General features: G+C 35.1%; 1 protein-coding gene and 1 long non-coding RNA gene across 5 annotated transcripts in view; both read right to left on the bottom strand.

The window, feature by feature from the left end:
* LOC124956726 overlaps positions 1-27,807 on the bottom strand; it is a 214,765-nt gene that overhangs the window by 28,411 nt on the left and 158,547 nt on the right. For all 4 annotated transcript variants that reach the window (XM_047512905.1, XM_047512908.1, XM_047512907.1 and 1 more), the window contains 2 exons: positions 26,913-27,785; positions 25,060-26,820 (listed from right to left, as the gene is read on the bottom strand). In XM_047512905.1, coding sequence (XP_047368861.1) covers positions 25,060-26,820; positions 26,913-27,785 — 2,634 coding nt within the window. The remainder of the gene's footprint in view (positions 1-25,059; positions 26,821-26,912; positions 27,786-27,807) is intronic.
* LOC124956728 lies at positions 8,367-11,740 on the bottom strand. The gene is made up of 3 exons (XR_007103352.1): positions 10,878-11,740; positions 9,500-10,670; positions 8,367-9,311 (listed from the first exon to the last, which is right to left on the bottom strand). It is a non-coding gene; the product is annotated as an uncharacterized LOC124956728 (long non-coding RNA).

Below are 27,807 nucleotides of genomic sequence, written 5' to 3'. Positions count from 1 at the left end.
ACTACGACATATGAGACATTACGAAACTATACTATACGAAACAATACTATAGGATAGTAGGTATATAACAATATACGGCATTATCCAATACAACAATGCAAATGACTCGTCTGGTCTTCCATTGCTTCCTAAAAATCATTCACTCACACGTTAATATCATTACATGTTAACACCAATACCGATATTCTGATTGACCTCGGAACGTATTCACCCTGCACACACACCCAGTAATCTCATTTACGAATGACAAATTCTATCATTCATTCTGTACAACGGCCATGGGAAACAATATCAAACTGCTGTTAATTTTTGAAACTTTATTATTATTATTGTTATTATTATTATTATTATTATTTAGTTTATTTTTCTTTATCTTATACAATATAATATAGATTTCGTTCTATATGGCATCATATTTGTCAATACACAAAATACGAAGTGAGTTGACACGTATGAAAGAGTGACTCATGTTGTTGATAATACTACTACTACTACTACTACTAATGCCAGGGTCGAAATCGTTTCGCAGAATTTTATGCGAGCAAATAATGTAAAAATGCGAATGGTGTTTTCTCCTCTTGTTGATCGTTCGAAGGACAAAGGATTATACGGGCGACAGCACGAACGCGTTGTATTTATAAACATGGAACTGATCGATCGCTCTAACATACTCAAATTATCTCGAATGAGAAAGGTTAAAGGAGCGAGGAGGGGTGGTGTAGTGGGAAATAATAATTACTTGATTTCGCCTCCTCTCAAACTATTAATTATACAGATCCGGGAGAAGTTTTTGTACTTTATTCTTTTCTTTTCTTTTTTTTGCTTTTTTTTCCTGTTTTATTTTTTGTTTCATTTTCAATTTTCCGGTTTCGACATGTTCCGATCTCGGCTCGTTATATTTGGAAGAAAAAAAAAGGTAAAAAGAAAAAAGGAAAAAAATAAAGTCATTCGGGATGCATGATGAAATTCAGAGAGTTCATTCGGACGGAAAGAAATATAGCCTTCGATATCAAGGACGATTATAAGAACTTTTCTCTCTTCAGTTTCTTTCTTTCCTTCTTTCTTTCATTCGAATATGTATAGAGTAGATCGCAGACATCACGAGAAGAACTCGAAAGAGAAGAACTCGATATCCAAGAAGGCAATCGCCTTTCCGTAGGAGTTCGAATGAGGAAGAGGAGGAGGAGGAGAACAATAAAGTTAATGAAGGCCCGTGCCGACTCGAGGTGAACTCGTGGAAGTCGCCCACGCGTTTCTTCTTTTCTCTTTCATTTTCTTTTTTATTTTTCCTTTTTTCTTCCTCTTTTCTTTATCTCTTTTTGTAAGGAACACGGCGAGAGAAACGTCAGCCGTCGTATAGTTGTGTTGTTGGATAAAAAAAAAAAAAAAGAAAAAAAAAAAAACAAGAGAAAACAAAAAAAAATCGATAAATGTGTAAGTTCGATCAACCTTCGATCTTCTCTCTTTTGAATTGATTATATTGAACGATCGATTTAAGAATAACACGAGAAAGCTTCGTGATTCGAGTTTACCTTTACGTTCTCGATGATTCAGAGTTGTCCGCCGACGTAAAGATCGAGGATCGAGATTCTACGGATCCTCTTCGGAGTTTAAAGACCGGAGAAAGGAGATTACGGACGTCAGTGTCGAGAAAAGAATGGGCTATTGAAACGAAGCTGGAAGGTGCTACCTGAATTCGCTCGATCGAACGCATCTCTCTCTCTCTCTCTCTCTCTCTCTCTCTCTCGATTTTTTTATGAATTGAGGCTAGTCGAGCACTTTCGCGTGGGCCGTGCCATACCAAAAGCGTTTGCCGACTTTGAGATGAAAACTGGATTCTCCGTTACTCGTGGTAATGTTCGCCGATCATGTACGTTCGGTGGATCGAGATCCTTCACGTACAATTTCTTCAAGTTATTAATATCTTCGTTTATATACGATTAAAACGTATAAAAAAAAAAAATGTTTTACCGTTATGACTTTGCTCGATCGTATCAAAGATACGGATTATGTCACGATCAATCACGAAGGACAGGATGCACGGGGTCTTGTAAGAGCTCGCCATTTCGAAATCAGAGCTGCTTAGATGAGTCTGACTTAGCGTTACATTCGCATACCATACATTCTCGCCTTTTAACACTCGTCGTTCCAGTTTTACTTTTCTCGCAATTCGCGCTCACCATGACGCGGACTATAACGAGTAATCCGTTCTACCTTTCTATATGGTAGATTGTAGAAAAGAGAATGAGAGCAATCGTAAGAAATAAAAGAGAAATAGAAAAAAAAAAATATATATATATATATATATTTTTATAGAGAGAAGAAAAAAGTGTATTCTATAAGAAAAATAAAATAACTCGCGATCGAAATATATTATAAAAAACATCTATTGTATTTTGATAAGTGAGTAAAAACGAAAAAAGTTATCATTTTGAAAGTACATATTTCAAAGATAAAAACGTGAATCGTTATCCCAATGAGAATACACGACTATGTATCCACGTAATCTTGTTCATAGTAATGCAAAGTGTTTGCCAAGCGGTAAGGCACAGCTGTGGCGACAGATGTCGAGATCTCGATCGTTGGTTGCATCGATTTCAAGCTACGTATTTGTAACTATAGAGCAAACTATAATGTGAATGTTTACAGAGGAGAAGATCGTGTTCCTCTTTCGATCGGTATAATTTCTCAAATGGACATTTGAATAAAGATAAGCGATTTGAATTATTTTCCAAGAGAAAACGATCTCGACGATCAAAAATGAAAGTACTTTCTAATATGGATTACACATAATAATGTCATAATAAACAAATCTATCGGTTTTTTAGTTACAACAAGTCAGTAAAGAAGTGAAGATTCTTAATGAAAATATTGTGCTCGTTTGAGAAATCAACGTTAAACCGGTTGATGAAGAGTAATTGCGAAGCGTTCTGCCAATCGTGGGAAACAGTTGCTATTACATCCCGCAAACGTTGATCCATTTCAAAGATATTAACGTTTAGACTGGATGCTGTATTAACGATTTTATCTTTGCGAGAAGAAAATTAATGAAGATCCGGTAATAATCTTCTTTTTCCCCGAAAAAAGAGATGAAACGATATTGAAGAAAACATCATAGAAAAATGATCGTTCAGATTATTACGATTGTTTTTCCATGATCTTATTGCATGTTCTTTAATTTGTAGCTAGATTCACCAAGGGAGATCTGTTTTTACAGAGAAAAAAAAGAACATAAAAAAAAGAAAATAAACAAATAAAAAATAAAAAAAAAAAAAATAAAAAGTTTCATGATAATAAGTAAAATACTGAGATAATAAGACCGGTAGCTACCGTGCTGAGATAATGGTAATAAATGAAGCAAGAGGAGAAGAAAGGAGAAAGATAAAGATATTCGGGAAGAGAGAGAGAGAGAGAGAGAGAGAGAGAGAGAGAAAAGAGATTGGAAGCTAACCACCGCAGATGGAAAAGTAATGGAGCGACATGTAAAAAAGCGGTGGATGATGAGAACTAGGCGGTAGTTTCGAGGTGTCGGAAGACAAAGGATAACGGAAAAGATGGATTTTTAAGGTAAGTAATGGAGGCGGCGAAGCGGATATAAAGGAGTCGAAGTGAGCATCACCCGAGGAAAAAGAATCCGACATAGTTAACGGTTGTAATCCGAAAGGGCATGCTGCTTAACGCCTTAAAAGAACGTTTCGCTTTGCCACCTTAAAAGAACATTCGACCTTATACTCAAGAGACTACCTAGAACTAACCTTCCACAAACTCATCGAAGATGTGCCGTACGTTACATAGCTTTTTCTTGCGAATGATTATTTCATTGATACTGTATGTTGTCGAACATAATCGAAAGTAAATAATGTCTTAATAAATCCTTTTTTTCTCTTTCTTTTCTTTTCTTCTCCTTATTTTTATTTTTTTATCTCTTTTTTGTTTTTTCGTTTTTTTCTTTTTTTGTTTTTTCTTATAACAAACCGGAAATGATCGAGTTGAACGACCGGAAATGATCGACTGTATTCTTAAATCCACTTTAAAAGATATCATTGGATACAAATTCTTTTTTTTTATATCTGCAGCTTATCCAGATTTAAAGAATATCAATGATTGCACATCGATCTGGATTATCGTTTACGTGACAGTTTTATCGTATTGAGGATTACGTTTGAAGGCTTGCAAAGAATATATATATATATATATATATATATATATATATATGTATGTATATATATATAAATAAGAAGTAAGAGGTCTTAAAAAAGACGGCCTTTTCTTCCGACAGACGAAAGAAAAAAATTCCCACCGTCCCATCGTAGAAGTTTCATCTCTATGACTTGACTTCGACTAATTCCATCTCGTCTAAGAACTCAATTTCGCTGTAGCAATTACGAGGCGGTAAATGATTCTTCTTCTGGCATTCCTCGCTAATGACAAAGAGGGAAAGAAGCCGAGAGGACAACTTCGTCTACTGATACCCGTCTTCGATGGAGTCGGAGTCTGCGCTCGATTTCTCAGAAACCGATGCTCGATTGATTTTTCTAATAAAAAGCATCTCTTATCTTGCTATTCTCCTCGCAGAATCATAACTATTACTTTATGATGTTTGTTCTATTATATAAATTCTAAATAAATAGATATCTTAATTATTACATTAAAAAGAATGTGCGTACTTTATTCATTTGATGTTTAGCATGATATAAATAATATCATAAAATGAATGTTTATGATTTGTTATTTATTTTAAGATGATAATGTTGTGTTCATCTATGATTTATCAATTAATTTCAATTTGTTATCCATTGACATTTCTTTGTTGTGCTTTTATATATGTCGATTAATATAAAAACGATTATTTAATGATTATTTTATTTTGATCGTCTTCGTTTGTAATTTATAAAATAAATTAACGTCATTAAAAATACATTATTCAATCGAATTGAATATTTGTGAAGATTTTCTTTTTGTTATTAATAAAAAAAATCTTTTATTTGATCTTATTTTTATTGATATTTTTATTCACAAACTTATTACATTTAATTTGTACAATACTGATTGATCGGACGTCTTACACTATTATACTTAGTTCCACTAAATTAGTTCTTTTTTAATAATATCGAACATGTATGTTTATATAGCAGGTGTCTTTAATCAAGCTACTATTACAATTTCTAATATTGAATACCGTGAAATTTTATATAGAATAAGAAAACTTAAGTGTTACGATTTTTGCAACTCTCCCGTAAGTAATAGAAAAAATATTAAAGATGAGAAAAAATTGTTAAGCGAACTTATAATTAGTATCGTCTCTCGATGTTTTCGTCCGTGAAACTTGCTTTCTCTCTACGGAAGGGAATTCGAAACGTCGACTTTTCCGGCACGAACGATCTCGCCACCGAATCGACTGTCTCTCTCTCTCTCTCTTTCTCTTTCGTGGCTCACGAGCACTAGGAGAGCCCCTTTTGAAAGGCACCATAAATCAAGCGGAAAGTCATAGGACGACGGACTCGTCTCGCCGTAAATCGTGGAACGTCTTTATCGCGCGGAAATACGCATCGTTCGTTTCGTTCTCGCGAATCGATTTCGCTTCCTCCCAAAGCAAAGAGGACACGTTGTTGCTTTGCGCGGCTTTTTAAAACACCTCGATGATTTTTACGTTCGAACTAAAAGAGATATTTTATGATATGAACATACGATTCCCGTAGTTATGACAATCATGAATAGAAAAATATGTTATATGATCGCTATACGACGTTATATCATTTAACATAGTAACGCATCGTCATGATGACGTTTTTTTCTCTTTTCTTTTTTAACAATTTATCAAGTTCTCTTCTTGATAAATATGCACGAAGCGAGTATCATTAAAAATAATTACTTTTTTAATTTTCTCCGAGCTTTTTGTTTCTTTGTTTGGAAAAAAAAAAAGAAAAAAGAGAAAAAGAAAAAATAATGGTATTCGTTGTAGCGCCGTCGTTGTTCCCAGTGAAAGCCTCGAACGTTGATTTATGAATTTTATTGCCATACCGTATTACCTACCAGCTTATCCGAAGAGATCGTGAGTTTTATTCAGAAAATATTCAGACAAATATGTCTATGGTAGATTGTCACGTGGCGATATGAGTAGTTTATGTTTTTGTTGCTCCTATAATTTATTTAGAGCTTGTTTAGAGAGTCAGTCAAAGTCAAGTCGTAACTGTATAATCGACCAGTGAGCGTCGAGAAAGATTTAGTTTTGTTTCCTTTTCAACTTTCCTTATATATCAACTAACGTGTAATTATATATATTTTATTTCGAATAAAATATATGTTAATCCTCCTCTGTATAACACCATATAACTGTGAAGCCGTAAACGGTACATTTCTGTATTTTTAAAAGTTTCATTTCATTCTATCGAGAAAAACTTAATTATTGTTTCATATCCGAAGTTCGTCATGTTTCTTTTTCTTTCTTTCTTTCTTTCTTTCTTTCTTATTTTCTAAGTATAAACCATATTTAATATGGTATAATTATGCCAGTACAAATATAATACTAAGACTTTCACATTGTATCTGTAATATTTTTGTAGACATAAGGAAAAGAAAAAAAAAAAAAAGAAAAGAAAAACTGGTTCATAGAAGGTTAATCAAGACCGACGTCAATTGGATAAAAATCCAACAAGTTTATTTGAAGTTTGCGATATATACGAGGAAGACGTCTATCGAGAGAAAATTAATGTAGAGCTATGAGTTCGATGCCATAGCGATGTTATTGAAAAAAAAAAAAAAAAAAGAGAAAAAAAGAAAAGGACAGAAAGAAATAAAGAAAAAAACAAAACAAAAAAAAACGAAAAGATGCCGTAACGATCATTAACGTTGGTACGAAGGCTTTGCTTACGTAGAAAGATTTACACGACTTTGCACGCTCGAACGTAAACTCTTCTTCGGAGAACAAACGGGTCCATGAGTAAAGAACACGAGGTTACTAACACACTCGAACGTGGCGACGCGAATGTAGAACGCATGGCTCCTTTCTATACGCGTCTGGAGTGGTAAAAACGAGACTCCTCTCGAGAAATAAACGTTCGATTTTCGATCCAGATCGTTGAGCTGTTATGCGACGACGGTCATCGATAGATATAAACAAATTCTAAAATACGAGAGAGAGAGAGAGAGAGAGAGAGACTTAGAATTAACAAGATATATATTTATTTTGATTTGTATACAGAATGTTCGTTTAATATATACAGGATAAATCAATGTCACGATGGACCAATATTTCTTAAGTGATTTTAAAAATCAATTACTATTTTTCGAAACATTTTTAGGCTTTTAATTAAGCATGTAATTTTATAAGCTAGACATCTAGTAAAAAAGAAAATTTATAATTAAAAATTCTCGAAAAAGAGTAATTAATTTTTAAAATGATCTAAAAACTTTCGATCTATCCTATACTAAGACTGTAGCAGTATCATCGCTTTCTATACGATTCTTGCTGATATCGTCCAATCAAAAAGAAACAAGAATCGAAATAAGAAAAATGATTTGACTAGAAGACTTTTAATAGTTTAAAGAAAAATTAATAAAATGATTATTTCTTTTTCTGTAACTACGAGACTTTGGATTGTATGTTTAGAAATTCAATGAAGTGAATGTGAAAGAAAAAAGAAAAGACAAAAATAAGAGAAAAACAAAAGCAAAAACGAAAAAGAAGATAAGGAAGTTATAAATGGGATAAAAGTAAGACATTGAAAATCTCTAAGGATTATTAAGTTGTAACAGTATAACAGAGTATCGTCATACACGGTAGATAGAAAATCAGTCAAAAAGGGGATAAAACGAAAACTGAAATACTTATTTCGATAAGCCGGGGTTTGACGTACGACAAACGAGCCCATCCGTTTCATCGTAGAAAACAAAGTCGGTGTATCGAGACGTATCTCCTCTTTCTAAGCGAGATTACCGTGCCGGCTCATTACCTTTCACCCCGAGGCCGATCCGAAAGCGTGCCTAGACGTGAGAGAGAGATAGATAGAGATGGAGAGAGAGAGAGAGAGAGAGAGAGAGAAAGAGAGAGGATACAAGATCTACTCTGGAAAACTTTTCGCTTCTCTCGGGAATGGGGAGTTTCAAAGAGATTCAACGACAGGAAGGAAGATAAGCACGTCGAATGTAATGCCGGAGACGATCGATTGAGGTAGACGGTGGTATCGATATACTACGAGGTACCTGTTAATCCGTCCGAGGTGAGCGCAATTAGGGCTTGGAGTCTCGCTAATTGAACGTCGATGATATTACTGCTCGGCTTGGTCGAGTGAAAGATCGTCGTTACTAATATCGCCGAGTACGAAATTACGTGCCGTCAAGTAGATACGCGCACCTATCACTATCTCTATCTATATCTCTATCTCTCTTTTTCTCTTGCATTCTCTCTCTCTCTCTCTTTTTATTCTTCGCAAGGTCTCGAACCAATATTAAATGTACGTCTAGATTTTCTTGACCGAAGTGAAAAAAAAAGAAAAACAAAAAAAAAAGAAAAAAAAGAGAAGAAAAAAGAAAGAATAGAAGAAAAAAATATATGAAAAAGAAACGATCGAAAGCATGTTTCGAGATATTTCGAATCGACGATTGCCATGATACCCGATTTGCCATAAAACGGACGTAGTTTTGCTTTCGAGATATCGACCAGTACTAGGTACTTAAATTATTTGCCGGTTAATCGTATAATAACATACCGATAGCTTTTGCTATAATTTCGATATAATTAGTACGCTACGAGTTATACGCCACGTGTTATCCAATTAAGGATAACAGGATGGCGAATACAGAACGGCCAAATGTTTTTTCAGTCGAAATATAGCAAAAAATGAATGAGCGAATTACGTGAGTACTCGCGAAAAATGATCTCGACTCGTGTGAAGCGAAAACGAATAATGCTGTTGTTGCGCCGATTCAAAAACTCCAATTTAATAGGTTCAATGTACCGAATGTTTGACGAACGAACTTTGGATCGAATCGAATCGAATCATTCTCGTTCCGTTCGAAACGTTTTAGATTTAAGATCGAGGGAGTTCTCTTAAACTCAATGAATCTCGATCGTTGTTCGATAAATAAAGGCGTCCTTGCGCTGAAAAGGATATCGATCGGAGAACGGTCTGAGACGTAGAAGGAAAACGAAGAGTGAGAAAGAGAAGATGGAGGGGCAGAGAGAGAGAGAGAGACAAAGATGGCTACAATCGCTTTGCTTAGCTGCTCTTTCTGTTTCTTGCGGTCGTGTCGAGCGAATAGTTCCCAGGCTTTGCTCGCTCGGTTAGTTCTTAGATCGGGTAAACCGACACCTGTAAAAGTTAGCGACCTACACGTATGAAGCTGTTGCGTGTACGTTGTTAGCAACGCGTATATATATAATTATCGAAGATAAAAAAAATTGTATTCTTTCTCGTATCGAGAGAATTTTGAGAAATCAAGGGACACGAATAAAATTTGTCGTAGATAGATAAGTAAGTTAAGTAAGTATTATACTTACGTGTTTTATATCTTTCGTGGGTGTGTTAATGTATATGTGTTAGTGGAAGAAATGAAGAATTCTTAAAAGCATACAAGATTGTTTTTTCGTTCCTTTTTCTTTTTTCTTTTTTCTTTTTTCTCTTTTTTTTTTCGATGAAACTTAAAGAAAATCACGTGTATTGGAAACTTACTCAAGCGATCGTCTAGAGTATTTTTGCTTATCGATTGGATTCCGATAAGCCGATAATATCGAAAATTATCTATTTATTTTGTGTAAACAAAGAAACAAACATTCTCCAATAAATATTCTTTCGAGCGATGCTCTTGCGATAACAGATATTCCTTAGTTTATCTGTAAATATTTTATAAACCAGGTAACTACACATGTTGGAACATGTAAAAAATGACGATTGTCGATGATCATAAATAATCTTTCCTTTAGATATTATTATTGAATTAAGACAGGGAGATCGTTGATCTCCGTTCGATTCAAGTACAAAGTTAAAAGATTTTATGCGAAAAACAACGAGTCTCGGAATCGATAGAACTGGACTGTAAAATTTTCGACTGTTACGGTGGATGGTCGTCAAGGGGAAATCGGACAGTATCGATTAGGCACGACGCCAAAGCCAAGCAAGTGCTTGAAACCTGAAACCCGCTTACGTGCACTACCACAAACCTAACGAAATCGTTCGTGATAAGGATAATACCTTCGAGATATATAGTAAATTACCCGTCGAACGCACTTATGAATAATGGATTTGTCGGTATTACATCATTACTTCTTTCGTACAAATAAAAAAAGAAAAAACTATAAAATACGTTTTTGCAATACTGTGGATAAAAGTAAAAAAATATTTTCTGCAAAATATTTTTTTTCTTTTTCTCTAACGAGTATATTACGCTTTTATTGATCTTCTTATTCTTTTTTTTTTTTTTGTTTTTTTACTTTTAAAACATCATGGCGACAACCTCATAATAAGTATAAAATTTAATTATTACTAAATTTAATCCATTCTATTATATCCAATCGTTTATTTAAAACCGCACAACAAACTCATAATTAATATTCATATCCAAGTTGCAACGATCGTAGAAATCTTAGTACGTACATACATTTGTATTCGAAATTTATCGCTGTCATAACCTTCGCTCGTCGGTGTATTTAAAAACAACAGGCAGACTCTTTCCTAATAAATAATAGTTTGAAAAGATCATAGAGATTTTAATACTTTCTCATTCAGAATTTATTATTTATATAATCTGCGTGACGTTTGTGTGCGTGCGTGTGCATTAGAAAAAAAAAAAAAAGAAAAAAAAAAAGAAGAAAAAGGAAAAAAAGAAACAAACTCTTCTTAATAATTATATATTTCTACGATCATATAGATCTTTAATACCTTCGTATTCGAAATTTATTGCTGCCGAAAACCATGCTGCCAATGTTGCAAACCAAGTTTTGAGCATTCAGATTCAACATCTGTCCAATGACCGATACGAAGAGGCTGTCGCTGGACGGACGTTAGGTCATCGTACGACCCTCGACATATTATCGCACCAAAAAAAGAGAAATCATATATTAAATCTCGCGACACGACATTATTCAATAATTCACAATAAAACTCCACAGGAGAACAAAATAACACTAGTTGTAACTATCGTTCGACGATCGCGATGGATTTATATATTCCATCGTTGAAAGGAGACGATGAAAAACACTTTTCTCTTTCACGATATAATATGACGCATTTGTTGTAATAAGATGTTTTTGACGAATGTCAAAAAAAGTTTATTGAATGACTAAAATAAGAAAAAAAAAATATATAAGAAAAAAGAAAGGTGACGAAAGAAAGAGAGTGTGCTATGGCGAACACTGTCAACGATATGACTCGGAGCACTGCTCGTGAAAGACTGGAGGGAGGATGATGGAGGGGCGACATCGAACCGAGGAAGATAAATAAAAGGGTGGGAGTATACTGCTGAGGGTGGGGGAAGCCTGTATATGAGTGTGCGCGAAGCAGCATCCGTAAGAAACGTAAACAGCGATAGCACGACGTTTCTCTTTCTTCCTCTTTTCTCTCTCTCTCTCTCTCTCTCTCTCTCCCTCTCTCTCTGTCTCCTTTCATTCTAAAACGAATAACAAGTATTAATTTGTTTCGACATTATGTGAAAATTTGTAAATAAATGATTACGTAAGATATTCGATAAATTAGAAGAAACAAAAGGAAGATAAATTAGCTGGCTTATCTCTCGTAAAATTATTTTACATTTATATATATCGTTATATTGGTGATTATTTTTCATTGATATTTTTATTGATATTATAATAGTAATATCAAAATTTATAGAGATGTATAGTTTTTATATTCAAAATTTTAATATTACGTATGTATTTAATTTTTAATATAATTTATGATTATTCTTTAAAATGTTTTATATTAATGTTTAATAATGCGAATAAAAGTATTTTAGTAGATTTAATTAACTTTAAAAAAATATAATATACATATATACATATATTGAAGACATTAAAATGTAAGAAATTATTTTTAAATAAATTTATAAATACTTACAAATTAAAAGCAGTAATAACATATAATAATATTTAAATATTACAAATATATTTAGAAGCTTTATAAAATTTATCTCAATCATAAAGTAATATCATTTAAATTATTAACAACTATTTCCATCTCTTTTTGCTTCAAATGAAGTTTATATTAAATATAAATAAAAAAGAATCTTATTGCAGTAATGTTTTAGTCCAAATAGGATTACAAATATATTACATATTTGGAAATTTTCGTCGCGTTAATATGTAAAAAGAAATGAAAAAAAGAAAGAAAGAAATAGAAACGTTTACGTAAATTACTACGGCAGATAATAAAATACGATGGTTTAATTAAAAATGCCAACGAATGGGTTTTAAAAGGAAGTTCGATTTCGCACGATCGTTGGTGGGCGAGAATTGCCGAGGGCTGATCGAGAAACGATCAGGGAGGCCGGATAGACTCGATGCGTCTTCCTATCTCATCCAGTGATCTGGATCAACGAGTGGGTAGAATGCTCGAGCTAGTACGCTTTAACGTTGTTGACAGGTCTCCAACGAACAAGTTGCTACCGGTGGCACACGGTAGATCGGCGATCGAACTCTTTGATTCGTCTTTTCTTGAAAACCGGTTCGATTTCATCCCTATCGACTCTGACTAAATACCCAACGAGATTTAACTGGCACGTTCCTCCGTTTTTCCCTCTCCCTCTCTCTTTCTCTCTCCCTATCTATCTATTTATCTATCTATCTATCTATCTATCTATCTATCTATATCTCCCTCTGTCTTTTTCTCTTTCCTTTTCTTTTTTTTTTTCTTGCTTTATTTCCTTCTGTCGTTGGAACGTCGAAAGATATAATTTCGATAATTACAGCACGGTACTGGTCGAACGGCTCGAAATACTTCCTCGTTGTTTTTAACTGGTCAACGACGCCGAACGTCGACTTGTTTTTCTTCAAATTATTACATTTTGCAACTCGAAAAATCGCGCATCGAGACTTGTGACATCCCCAACTCATAACTTGTTTCATTGCCAGAACGAATGTTTAACCTTTCGCTACTATAATTATTTTCTTTATTTTCTTCTCAGTAAATCTTCGATTTTATTTTTTTTCACTTTCGATATCTCAAATATACATATGCATATTATACATATATTATATATATATATTTTTTTTTTCCATATCCTATAGAAGAAGATCTTGCATATTTATTAGACAATTTTTAGACTGTATATAGATAAACAATTTTTATTAAGAAAAAATTTTTTTGAGAAATATATATATATATATGTGTGTGTGTTGAAAATTTACAACATTTAATTGGAGTTAGCTGAGAAATATTCTTGAATTTATAATATCCTTGAATTGGTAAAATTTAATAATAAAACGTTTAAAGAATCATTGACGATAATTAAAATGGATTAAAGAATCCGCATCAGAAGAGAAATTTATCGATAAAACGATAAATGATATTAATGACACCGTTACATAGTTTCTTTTCGTCGTACTAGACGAATCGAATATCGGTTGAAGGTAAAGACATCGAACGTTCGGCTACGCTCCAATGCCGACGTCGATTTTTTCTGAGTTTTCTTGATCCACGGAGGTCCGGTCCGGTCCTCCTTTTTCGCATTCCCCTGTAATAACAGGTCTGAGTGAGGATCGACCGGACCAGCTCTTCTGTCCCGAGACAGAAAACCAGCACAGCCTCCGGCGATTGTCGTAGGTAAGGGAGTTTGACGTACACATTGATGTCGACTTGCTCGATCTTTTCTTTTCTCTTCTTACTCGATTTTCTCTCTCTCTCTCTCTCTCTCTCTCTCTCTCTCTCTTTGTCGTTGTTTTTACCTATTTTTTTTCTTTGAAAACAATTTACAAATAAAACGATTGGTAGGTCGAAATTCGACTACTTTTTCTTGAAATAAGATCGACACATTAAATTCGTCTATTCCTTTTTTTTTCTTATTCGTTTCTCTTTCTCTTTATCTTTCTCTTTCTATTTCTTCGAGAAAGATTGGTAAATAATATGATTGATAGATTGAAATTCAACTTTTTTTTGACGAATGAATTATTTTTTTCACGGAACAAAATCGACACATTGCTTTTCTCTGTTATCGGAAGCAAAGAATCAACGTTGTGATCCTTTGACGATCGTAAGCGTCCTCGTTACGTCGAGAATGCTAAAGCGCAAACGTTATTCTTACGGAACGACGAGTCTGAGTTTAAAAGGTACGGTTCAGTGCCTTCCGCGAGCGACGTTCGCGAAATCGCCATTGGTGTTTACGAAGAGAAGGATTCGTTCGTCATTTCTTCGAGGTAGAGACTTCTATTCTTATTTTTCGCAAGCATGATTCGACAAAATACAGAGACGGAAGAAAGAAAGACAGAGGGAGAGAAAGAAAGAGACCGAACGTTTCGAATCGTTCCTGGCGACTTTCCAAAAGCAAGACTTGCACTTTTCGCACTACCCACGTGAGAGAAGCAATGTGTTTTAATAATCATCAAAGTAATTTCAGCACGAGTAGATTAATAAGTTGACGACGAAGTATGTAGACGTTGAGCGCAGCACATAACACGTACCGTTTGATTCTTATTTATATTCATGTTCTTTTCACTCGACAAATTAATCTCGATCGATCACCTCCCGTTCGATTTTTAATTTATTTTGAAGAAAAGAGAAAACTCTGTTAATTATACAAAAGAACGCTGAACGATTATTTCGCGATACGATTTAAAACGATTGCGAAATACCAGGTGATAATAATTCGGACGGTAATTTTTAAGAGGAAATATTTACGACGAACGATTTATAATCTATTTTAGAAATAATTAAAGTAGGTATGTAAGTACAAGTGTTACGATCATACGATCGTAAAACTTGGAGCGTTAGTTACACATAAACTTTGTTTCATTTATGAACAATGACAAAGTCTGAATTACTTCGTTTATATCTCGTCGTATACACTCTGCTTTTGCTATCGTTGTGCTTCCGTAAAATAAGAGAGAAGGAAACGCGTGGAGAAAGAAAGAAACAAAAAAGAAAAAAAAAAAAAAAGAAAGAGAAAAAACAAAAAGAAGAAAAAAAAGGAAAAAGAGAAAAAAAGCACACTCACTGTAGAAAGTGCGTTTAAACTTCGCTCTCGTTCCTGCGAGCGAAATGGAAGATAGATTGCGAAAAGGAGGGCAACGGTACCTCTTCGCAGATATTTTTCTTATCGTAATAGTTCGAAGGCGTTGTCCGCCGAGGAGAGCCGGGAAAGTTTGTGCCTCGAATTAACCACAAATGGGCACGCGAAGGAAGCCATACTTTGCGTTTCACGAATCAACGAATCCTTCCTGTATCTTCTTTACGATCGTCTATCACCGAGATTAATGCGTGTAATATATTTCGATCTTGATTTTCGATTAAATTGTATAAATTTTTTTCATTGGCCTTGAATCTGTTAAAATAATCCGTTAGCTACGATAAGATTTATTTATGCATAAAAATGATCGGCGAATATGCGAACATGATATTTCGATTAAATCGAAGAAATTTTTTAATTGATCTTGAATCTTTCAAAATAATACGTAAATGGCAAGATTAATTTATATATGATAGTTATATGAATATGCGAATTTTACATTAAAAATGCTGATTAACATTTGTACTTAATGATGGTATAATAATAATAATAATAATAATAATAATAATAATAATAATAATAATAATAATTTTGTGTCGCATTTTGATAAATTTACTTTCTTATTGTCGAACAAATGATATATTAGATTTTGAAAATATATTTTAAAGCTTTAAAAAACGAAACCATTCAATTTAGCGAAATACATCTGGTAAATAGTTATTTATATTTTTTATTTTATCTCTAAGAGATATTTTGTATGTAGTTAGTTTTATTGAATGATATAATGATAGAAACAAGAGGTTGACGAATTATTTTTAAAGATGATTTTTTCAAAAACATATTTTTCAACTTGGAATACAGGATAACTCGAAAAATAATATATTATATATCAAATATTTTATATTTGGCACCAGCTAGTTATTGATCATGTAATAAACGATTGTAAAACTTTTGAAATTGCTACTGCTAATTTTTGTTTATATCATTATTTTCATTGTTTAGTATTAAATATTTAATCATGGAAATAAAAAAAAAGTAAATCCGCGCGATTTTATTATAGTTTTTATTTAAAACTTCCATAAAACTTCTAAAAAACTTTTGGAATGTTACTGCATAAACTGCTGAGAATATAAAACATGCTTTTGGCCTATAGACCAAATTACTGAGCGTATAGAGCTCAACATTGGATACAAAAATTTCGTGATGGTAACGAAAGCCTTGAAGATGAGAAGGGTCGCGGACGTCATTCAGCTATTGACTGAATATAATAATTTAAGGGCCATTATTGAAACGGACCCGCGTAAAATAATTCAAGAGGTTGCAAAACAACTCAATGTTGATTATTCAAACAGTTGTTCGACGTTTAAATTATATATCTTTAAATTCGATATCTAAAAACCTCAATTATCTTTTCAACGACCTAATATATTTTACATATAAATTAATCAAAACTTTAAGACCAATTTTGACTTTTGCTTTTCAAATAACCCTGACTTGTACTGCATTGCGCATCAACGAGTGCAATTTAGGAGTTAATTTAGACAATTATATATTTTAGAATGAAAGAGGTTAAATAAAAAAAAAAAAGAAAAAAAAAAAAGAAAAAGAATACGAAGAAGAAAAACGTCTTTGAAAGTACTTTTCTTTTTTATAAATTTTTTTTAATTTATAAATTCATGATTTTTTTTTCTTTTTTTTTTTTTTTTATATACACGTCACATGAAAATCTCTTTCATAAAGGTAACAGACTGTTCTGGTCATCGGAATTTCTTTTGCATCGGTCAGATGACACGTGATATAACAAATTGCTGATTCAATAAAATTATTTCGAATTACGATTAGTCGATTAGAAAGGAAACAAACGATGCTTTTTGATTATCGTTAATATGAATTATATAATGATAGAAAGAAAAAAAAATGAGAAAATCGTAAGTTTAACTATCAATTAGAAACATAAATCATTGTGAACAGATATCTAATCGATAATCCGACATTGTAAATTACGACGATTTTCCGTCGCTGATGTCATTGGCTATTCTGGCTTTCGATATGAAACCATTCGTAAATACAGCTATTTCGGTCAGCAAATATGACCCTGGAACGTTCGACGAAGGCGTGTATCTATACACATGTTAATCCACGGACTCGATATATTTATATATGTATTGTATGTATGTATGTATGTATGTATATATATATATATCGATATCATCGATCAGTATGTTAAATTCAACATGCTGAAATCTATCTAAAGAATTTCTAACGAAAGAAAAATAAATAAAGAGGTGTGCAATAAAAATATATTTAGAAAACGTACTCAAATAGATCTTAGAATCCGATCTCGTTCGCTAATTCGATATTTCTTTCTCTCTGAAAATGTCGTTTGCTCGTTGAATAAATTCGACGAGTTCCACGAGTTTCCAGACGCTCGTAATTCCATTCTCCGGACGGCATTTGCCTCGTCGACGGTGTCGATTAGAGATCGAGATCTACCGTTCTCTTTATGGCACCGAACACGAGGCTGTTTATTAAGGAGGAATGTCTCGGCTTCTTTCTTTAACCGATCATTAAGAAGGTCGAGGGAGAAAATAGTAGGCGTCGTCTTAGGTTTTATGTAAAACTGTCGTAACTTTAACAAGATTGATATTAAGTGTTACGTTAATACTTATAAAAACCCATGGGTTATAATGTATTTTGTCGAATGATATCGAAGACAACCGATCTTTCAGAAAAAGAGATGTGTGAAACGTCGACCGGGAATTATTCCTGGTACGCGTTCAGGAATCTCACTCTTTTTCCTCTTTCTCTCTCTCTCTCTCTCTCTCTCTCTCTTCCTTCCTTCCTTCCTTCCACTCTGTCTATGATTATTCTTAAGCTCGCGAATAAATTCCACGAAGATGGGAATGCGAGCGCGAGCTGCTACGTGCAACGCTATTTATAACTTCACTGTGCTCTCTCATCGTGCAGACTAAGGTGACTCCTAAATAAAATCAAATTTGGATGGATAAACAATATTTAACTATGAATTGTATATTATTATTTATATGTATCGCTTTTAGATTCGAGTATAACAAAAAAAAAAAAAAAAAAAAAAAAAAAAAAAAAAAAAAAAAAAAAGAAAACTGGATTTGGTTTAGAACAATATTTGATACAAATAATAATTATGTATATTACTTTAGGATTTAGAAATAAAATCTGATTTGTGTAAATAATGTTCATTTAAATTACAAATCATATGCGCAGATGAATAAAATCGGATTTACATAGATAAATAATATATCCAAGCAGAATACATACGATATATTATTTGAATAAATGCGATTCTTTTCGATATTAAAAATGACTTTTTCATATAAGCTTGGAAGACTATTTTCACAAAAAGACAATTCGCACATTTCGATTCAGTCTCAGTTTCGATCGTTCGGCTCAATTTAATCAACGACCATCATGCATTCTTTGTATCAAAGAACGCATCCGATTTTCTCGATGATGTCTTTTTAAAACTAACTAAAGAAATTTTGATAACTCACAGTCTTTTGTACATCGTTCTTTTGTGAAGATATAAAGAAATGTCAAAAACGACGTATAGTATATTAAACTGATATGTGCGAATATAAATGATCTGTGACTGAAGTGACTGAAATAACAGAGATTGAACTAAAGCTGAACTGAAATGTGTGAATCGGCCTTAATGTGTTGCCTCCTTCTTGAGAAGGTGCCGAGGTAGATGCATCTGCCTGTCTTCTGCGGTTTACTGCGTCCGTAGGTAAGAGAACAAACCAAGGCTCTTCTTCCAGTAACGCAGGTGCACCTACGGTGCTTCTTCCACCGGTCTGGATGTCAGCGACCTTTCAGTAATTTTCCAGCAATTTTACAGCAACAATATACTCAAAGCTAAAGCTGAAGCTATCTGAAGTTCCTTTAGAAATTCCTTTCTCGCAAAAGGAATGATCGAATTGAGTAAAAGTTCTATCTCTAAAGGTATAACTTGATTAATCTTTCATCGACGATGAAGGATCAGCTAAAATATTTTCTTATCCTTTTTTGTAGCTCGTTTCACATGACGTTTACGAGAAAAGCCGAGAAGACGTTTCGACGATCTCAAATGTTTATGACTTGGAATCGTCTGCCCGTCTCTGCTTCTAACGCTCGGCGCCCGACCGAACTCAAATTTACAGGCACGGCCACAGCTGCTCCCAAGAACGAACGATCGTATGGTGTAAATATTATAATAACGAGCAGCCTTTGTGTCTTCTTACTCGCGGCAAGGAATTATATAGTAGAGAGACTTTCGCTTAGTCATATGAATAAAAACGTATGGCATCGGCCGAGTTTATCGTTTCAAAAGTTTCTTTCCAAACGATCGATCTGCTTTTATTTTTACCTTTTCTGTTGTCTTTTTTTCTTCCTCTTTAAATAATTTCGCTATAAATAATAAACGGGTAGGCGTAACAATGTGTGAGAAGAGAAAATAATGAAAATAAATCAAAGGAAAAAGATAGAGATGAGATATAGCAAAACGTTCTGTCAAACTATTCCTTTACTCCGGTTTATAACGGTAAATCGGTTGGTTAATAATACCAGACAATTTAAGTATTTATTCATAAGACAATGTCACCAAGGAGATATGTACTGTTCCTCGAGACGGTTCCGTGAGCTCGTGTCCGGTGTCGTCCGGTCTCGAGTCGCTGGCCATTCTTTTCTTTCTCCTCTTCCTCTCGTTCGTTCGCCCTCGTAGTCCTTGTCCTTCTCTTCCTATTCGCTGTCACACATCTTCGATGTAACAGTCGTGGTTTCTTAAATCTTTCCACGGTAGGAAAGCCATCATCCTAAGTCTTAACCAGAACGATCTACACTCGGACGATCCTCAAACTTTTATGTAATGAATTTTGTTCGAGTACGAACGAGAAGATCCATGGTCTTTTAGAGAAACCATCGAAACAATTTTTTTCTCCTCGGAATCGTTTCTTATATTATATTACACACTAATAAACACCGAATTTATATCTCGTTGAACTTTCTCACTCTTTGCGTTCTTTTTTGCTTTTCTTTTTTCTTTCTTTCTTCCGTTCCTTCGTATTTCTTCTCCTTCCTTTTTCTTTTTTATTTTATATATTTCACTTTATAGCACGATCTATAACTCTTTTAATTAATCCTTTGTGAAACGAGTTCTTACACGGTTTTATTATTCGTCTTATTCGCGAAGCACGATGTGGCTTCTTAAAGATTAAAGATTAAAAATCACTGACAATTTGATTAATGATCGAAGTTGCCGCTTGAATATAATTTATTACTCAGCTTGTTTTTCTGCATTCGTGATCTTTCCCACTTGGAGACGTCCTTGTAATTGTATATACGAAACGATACTAGTTCGATCTCTCTTAAGAAACACTTGTCTCCGTGTGGAATTCTAATCAGCCGACAAACGTATTAGCGCTATCAATCGTAAACCCGCTTAGAATTAGTCACGATAGCATGCGATTGACCCTGTTTCTTAACGAGCCGCCAAACGAGTCTTAGAGCGTATCTACGGAGGACGTTTACACCTTACGGAAGGTTGTTCAAAGAGAATGCACGCGTTTACATTTACTTGTTAAAGATTTTCACAAGTGAGATTTTCATAACGATCGATAAAATGTTATAATCTTCGAACCTTAATAATATCTATCTCTATATCATGAACGTTATTACCTATATAATATCTGTGTAACTTCAAATACTCATATACATATCTTTATATTTAACATTTTATTTCTCCCGCATAATTATTAGTTCATTCATATTACAAATAGTCAATTCATGTTTTATAAATATAACCTATAATCAATATAATATCTATATAATAACGGATGGATCAAAAGTTCCTAAGTGATTTTAAAAATCAATTATCCTTTTCCAAACATTTTACTTTAATTTTTCTTTTTTAAATTTTGATATTACGAATCTAAGAACTTTCAGTCATTCTGCGAATAAAAATCGCATTGGATAAATGTTTCTAACATATACATATACGTATAACTATAAAAATATATCAACTTCGAGAGAAAAATATTGTTATAAAGATTAGTCATTCTTCGAGATTATTTTCTAAACGACCGTGACATTCGCGGTTGAATCAGAGTGCTATCAATATGGCGCGACTTATATCGTATCTTCTTCGTGTCAAGAGATATAACTCGATATATAGAAGATATCGTTTTCTTCCTCGACTATATTTCTTACTAGGTCGTCATCCGGAGCACGTGTTAAGCGATATCATAAGTAAGTAAGTAAGTAAGTAAGTAAGCAAGTACTTGGGTACTTGTCGTCTAGTCATATCAATTTATTTTTTTTATGCTAAAAAACGATAAAAAAAAGAAGAGAATACTATAGGTGTTTATCTTCTCTTAAGAAGAAAGAAAAGATAACTAGACATTAATCTAGATATTAATAGTACAACGTTTTAAGAACAAGATCAAGGTATATATATTAGATAAATAAAAGAGGAAATTACAATCAGAAAACACACAAAGCTAATTTAGCTGACATTCATTTTCAATGAAAAACTAAAGAGATTTCGTAACGATGCTCATATAAAATCGTGACTCACGAACATCCGATGATGTATCATAGAAACAATTGTTTGATTTACTCTATTCGTTGTCTCTTCTCTCTCTCTCTCTCTCTCTCCCCCTCCTCTCTCTCTCTCTCTCTCTCTCTCTCTCTTTTGAGAGAAACTTCCGATTGATTGTCCACTTGAACTTCGAAGGAAATTTTTGAGAAAAATAAAGAATGAGAGAGAGAGAGAGAGAAAACGTTAACTGCGACGTTGTCACGAGACCAATAACGCATTCGAAGGAAGAATTCACGGGCCAATTATCGCACCGCAGGTGCAGCACGACCAACGATACGAAAAGTGAAAACACATGCTGCAACTTATAAGCCTTCTCTTTCCCTAACCTCCCCTTCTCTCCCTTCTCCTTCCTTTTTCAAGCTACTTCAAACTTAACGAGGATCGTGCGATAACGTGGCGTGGTCGGTGCCACGTAACTTCTCTCCTTCGAAGTTAGCTTCGAAGGGAACGCCTCTTCTCTTTCGATGTCTTGCATAAATCTACGATCGCGATCACAGCCATGCACGGTGGACTTTCTATCCTTCTACGGTAGATCTTCGCGTGGGGACCTTGAAACGACGACACGTGCAAAACGAGAATACTTCGTACATCGTAAAAAAAGGTACGGTTATTATTCGTTCGAATAAAATATTCTATATAAATTGATTTGATTTTTCTTATAATCGTCATATATATACATTAATAAATATTAACAATTGTACAATAAATAAAAATATCATTTGTAAAAAACCATAAAAATGTAAAGGGAAATTATATAGATCCCCGGCCCTCGATATACGCCAAGTGTTCTTTTTATGCAGATAAAAATCGCGTAAATAAAGTCTGGACAATTACGAAAAGCAAAAAATGTTACAGAGAAAATTCAGTATAAGTTATAAAATTATTTATTTCACACGGATTCCTAAGAAGATAAATAAAATTATCAAAAGAAAAAAGTAAAATAAATTTTATTTTGTTGTCGTTGTCGTTGTACCATATCTCAAAGCAATAAACTTTTTCCTTTTAATTGGTTAAAAGTCATAAAGCACTTATTGGAAAATTCTTTTGGTATTGTCAATTATGTCGGGAGACATAAATTCAATAAAGATTAGAAAAGAATTTATTGATATTTATTGATCGTGTAAAATTAAATCGCGTATAAATAGAAACCGCGTATAAATCAAGGAACGAGTGTAATTATATATATATTATTAGATATTTACTATTATACATATTTGTTATTTAGACCCAGCAAAAAGAAAAAAAAATGAAAGATACGATTTAAGAGAGCAGTAGGCAATTGGCAACTCTCCTCTACATTGTATTGATACCGTACGTACATATATTATAGTAACGATTTCGACAGAGTTTGTCCTAGTTAAGTGAGTTTGTTGGATCGACTAGCCCGATTCTCACACGCTTCGATCTTCCGCCGTACGTAGGATCTATCAAGAAAACAGGGAACACGATCGGTTGCCATAGAACGGTCTAACACGCCCGTGGTAGCGCACGTTCTAACCTTTTTTCTGACATTTCCAACCTGTTGGGTTGGTGATCCTAAAGGTTAAGTCTCAGTGAGTCTATCGAATATCCTAACGTTAGAGAATAAGAGGATAAAAGAAGAAGGATCGAGAGAATAAGAAGATCCTTTGGCGAGGATCTTCCTGTCGAAGGTCAAAACAAGCCGAACGGTTCGTTCGTCGAACCGTATCGCGGAGGTCAGAGTGCGTGTCGGAGAAAGATCGCTCGGCCGTTACAGAAGTCAGGTAGTCACCCAATCAGAGCGAGAAGAAGACAAAAGAAAAGGTGAAAAGATTTATCATCCCGTGAGATCGAGTCTACATCCTGTATGCCGCGTATGTACGTAGCACGTATTTATCCTGACTTTGGATACTCCAACGACATCGTGATTAGTATTGCTCGATCGTTAAACTTCTTCCTTTCAAAGAGAAAGATGGATGGAGAGGAAAGAAAGGATATCTTTCTTTTTTGGCCCCTTTGGATCACTTTAAATCTCTCTTTTCGTTGATCAAACTCCGTGGCATGAAAAATCACGCGTCGAAGCTCAAAGTTGGTTTCTATCAATGAAAACCGTAAAACTTTTATATTCTAGAAATTTAAATATAAACGTTTAACTTTCGCGAGATATCATGGTCTATTTAACCTCTGACCTTCCGAAACGTATCGTGCCTCGATCGATATCCGTAATACTATTATTATACTAGGTAGATATATAATATCTCACTATGGAAAATTCTTCGTCGAAAAGAAATCGTAAGGCAATGTAGTCGAATATTTAAAAGTCTTTGAATATTTTTCTTTTTTTTTTTTTTTTTTTTTTTTTTTTTCTTTTTTTTTTGATCGTGGAAAGGGCGAAACACAAAAGCCATTTAAATCCGTCGCGTCGTCCGGTGTAATTCAGAGAAAGTCACACGCTCGTAAATCTGACTGGTAATGGGTGCCGTTAGATTTGCAATGATAATCTTATGGTAATGCATGCGATTCGGTTGAGCGAACGAAACGAGAAAATAATTAACGATCCCGCGTAATCCGACTTTTGCGGACGAACGAGGAAAGATCCTTAGGGATTTTACGACATCGTCGAAAAGCGAACGAAAATTGGACGATACTTAAATGAATCTGTATCTTCAATTTGAAATTACTACTCATTCCGTTTCGTTACGACGATCAACGATTTCCTATGATATCTTATGTCTTATATAATAGTTTTGAAAAATTTCCATTTCGGAATCACTCTCGAAATCATTAAATTACGCAGAAACGTAGTAGATATCATCGTAATTTGCATAGACATAATTGAAAGTAAATGCCAGTCAGGATAGTTTGATTTAATTCCAGTACAATCCTGAAATCGAAAGCATTTCTAATTAATTCGTAATTCATCGTTGATAGATGGGCAATGTGCTTAAAGTTATTACCCGTTCATAGGATGTGATCGTCGAATGTTGCTCGAACGATTTAGAGAGACTTTCACGGATAGTTAATAAGTCACGATGAGGGATATTTAATTTAATTGATCGATCGCCGGACGAGACGTTCCAGGTTTTAAAAGACATAATAAGCGACACCGTTGTACGTTATTCAATTATGTTGGGCTTACGAGCTTATTCTTCTTATAATTATGAGAACGACTGAGAAGTATAACGTGAATTGTGAAAGAAATCTTTTTTAACGAGTAGAAAAGATCAATTTGCATTTGGTTATATCTTAGAAAAAGAAATTAATACTTTGACGCGTATAATTAACTATGATAATTATATTAATTGTTTGCTAATAAGAAAAATAAAACTTACCCTTGAATAGCATGAGGCGGAGCTGGCCTTGGAGGTGGAGGCAAGGATTTCCTTCCAGGTGTATTTTGTCTCGGTGCTAAAGGTGGCGGTGGAGAACTGGGCGATGAAGCGCTGTACCGATCCGTAGGACACTGAGGCTGTGGTTTTTGTTTCGGCGCGTCGATATATTTCGGTGGTAGAGCATAATAGTTTCTAGGAGGTGTGTCGCTGTGACGAGAATAATGATTGGACATGTACTTCGGTGGTTCATGATACTTTTGTGGACTGGCTTCTGGGGAATAAAGTTTTGAACCAAGCTCGTATCCCATGTGTGTAACGGGACTGCCGATAGAAAAGGCATGACCTTTGGAATTATCAGGGACAGGTAAATAATTTGGTCTTGATTGTTGATGATTCGATTGATTCGTCGAACCATTTTTATCGTTATTCTTGGGTACTTGAGGCTGCGGCCTCTGTCCTGATGACGATTCCAATCTTTGACCAGAATCGTTGCGTAGTAATCCAGATGCATCGATTCTCGTACTTTCGACTCTCATCGATTCTTGTCGAATGATACGTGGTTCAACAGGAACTTGAGGCGCTGGTCGTTGATTTCCAGAATCACTATAACGCTGAGATATGAGATCGGGCAATTGAGCGGGTGGTCTAGCTGTGAACGGTCTTTCTTCGGATATTCTTCTCGTACTCGCTATTCTACCGTTTACCATAAGCTTTTGGGTAGAAGGATATCTTAAACTCGAACGGCCAGTTGTCATCATTCTGTGAGCGGCAAAACCCGGGGAAATGCCATTTTCATGGACCATTTCGGTATCGACGTGTTTCAGCGTCGTTGGAGTTCTTACAAATTGATGCTGATCTTGTTCCTGCGAAGAGATTTTCATTGTCGGAGAATTCGGCGAGGATTTGCCAGATGTTTTATCAAGATCTCGTTTGTTGTTATGTTTTGATCTTCTCATCGAATGTCTTTCCGATTTGTGTCGCTCGCAGGATCTCTCGCGGTGCATCTTTCCTTCGTCGAGTTGATGATGAGCCGAACTGGTTTTTCGTGTACTATCTGGATAACAATCTTCGCTGAGTTCGGGCGGCGGAGGTGGTAAAGGATCGTCGCATTCATGGACCTCGCTTTCTGTCACTGTCGGTGGTGACGGTGGTGGTAAATCAGGACTAGGAACGCGATCATTGTAAACATTCCTAAGGTGAGGTTTCTTCGGTGGTCTTTCTGGGACCCAATCGTCGATGGATATGGCAGGCCCTACTATAACCGGACCCAATAAATCTGTTGAAAGACTGCCGCAACTGTTACTATGCTGATGCTTAGGACTCGGTAGATCTGAATTTCCTTGATTTTGTCCTCTACCAGAATTCTCTCTCCACGTGCCACTAGCATAATCGGACGCAGAACTGGCTCGTCTCGAGGAGGATGGTCTAGGTCGTGGCGGTGGTTGCGGCGGAGGACTCTGCGGAGAGGTCCCTGAGCCTTGAGCTAATTGTGGCTCTGATCTCCAGGACGCTTGATGATGTCTTTCGTAAAAAGATAATAGTGCTTTCTTTTGAATAGCTTTCAAAGTCGGGTCAGAAACTCTATGCCGTTTCTCAGGATCCAGATAAGTGTAACGCATCTGTTGTTGTTGTTGTTGTTGTTGTTGTTGTTGTTGCTGTTGTTGTTGTTGTTGTTGCTGTTGTTGCTGTTGTTGCTTCTCTAACTCGCTTATACGTTCAGCTACCGACAATGGAGACTGCTGCGGTGACGTGGGTGCCATTCTAAAAATAAGAATTAAGATTAAACGTTTATACGAGGGTATACATTTCAAATCGATGCAATTAAAAAACACTTAATATATATTAATACCTACCTAGAAGACTGTGGCGATTCCTGCGGCTGCGTAGTGCTAATAGGATATAATTTTCGTTGATTACGTTCGCGATCCAAGTACAATACACTCTCTGATAGATGTCGTTGCGGGGTCTGCACTCTAGCGCTATAAGCGATTAACTGTTTGTTGCACTGTATGCCGTTCGATTGGCTAACATCTGACATGGATCCATGAAGAGGATCCCATCCGTCGGGACTTTGTGGGCTCGTAGGCAGAACTTGTCTGGTTGGACTTTGCGGCATCGGTTGAGAGACCGATCTATATTTATCACCGTCCAATGTAACAGAACCATCCCACGGATGGCTGCTTTGCGATCTATCAAGGGAATCTTCGTCGATACTAGATTCTTGCCAATTGCTCTCTCGAACCGTCGATGATTGACAAATGTCTCCGACAGAGGCAGAAGCCACGCAGTGTCCTATAACTCCTGGTAAACTTGCTCTAGTCTGTGCTTGTTTATTTCGGTCGTTCATCGAAGCCTGCCATTTGTCCGGCCACTTTTCACTGTGCCTTCCTTTCGTCGTTGGCGATAAACCGCTCGTACTGACGTCACTCATAGAATCTTGCCACTTTTCATGACATACGTTACTTGATTTCTGAGCCATCATCCCACCATTGACGCTACTGACGTCGGACATCGAGCCATGATGCCACCTGTCCGAAGTACAGGTCTGTCTCGCTGGTAAACCACTAGAAACGCTGACGTCGGACATCGAACCGTGCCATTTTAATGTTTCACTACTGGAAGCACTTCCGCTAGACGTTGTCACCACACTGTCTCTGCCCTCCCTCGAAGTATCTTCCCAGGAAGGAGTAGATCTTTGCGCCACGGCTTCGCTGTCTCTTCGAAGTCTGTGCAGGATGATGATTTCAT

Source organism: Vespa velutina, chromosome 23, assembly GCF_912470025.1.
Source record: "Vespa velutina chromosome 23, iVesVel2.1, whole genome shotgun sequence".
In the NCBI taxonomy this organism is placed as follows: domain Eukaryota; kingdom Metazoa; phylum Arthropoda; class Insecta; order Hymenoptera; family Vespidae; genus Vespa; species Vespa velutina.
Note: the sequence above shows the minus strand (reverse complement) of the source record. Positions and strands in the feature narration are given on the sequence as shown.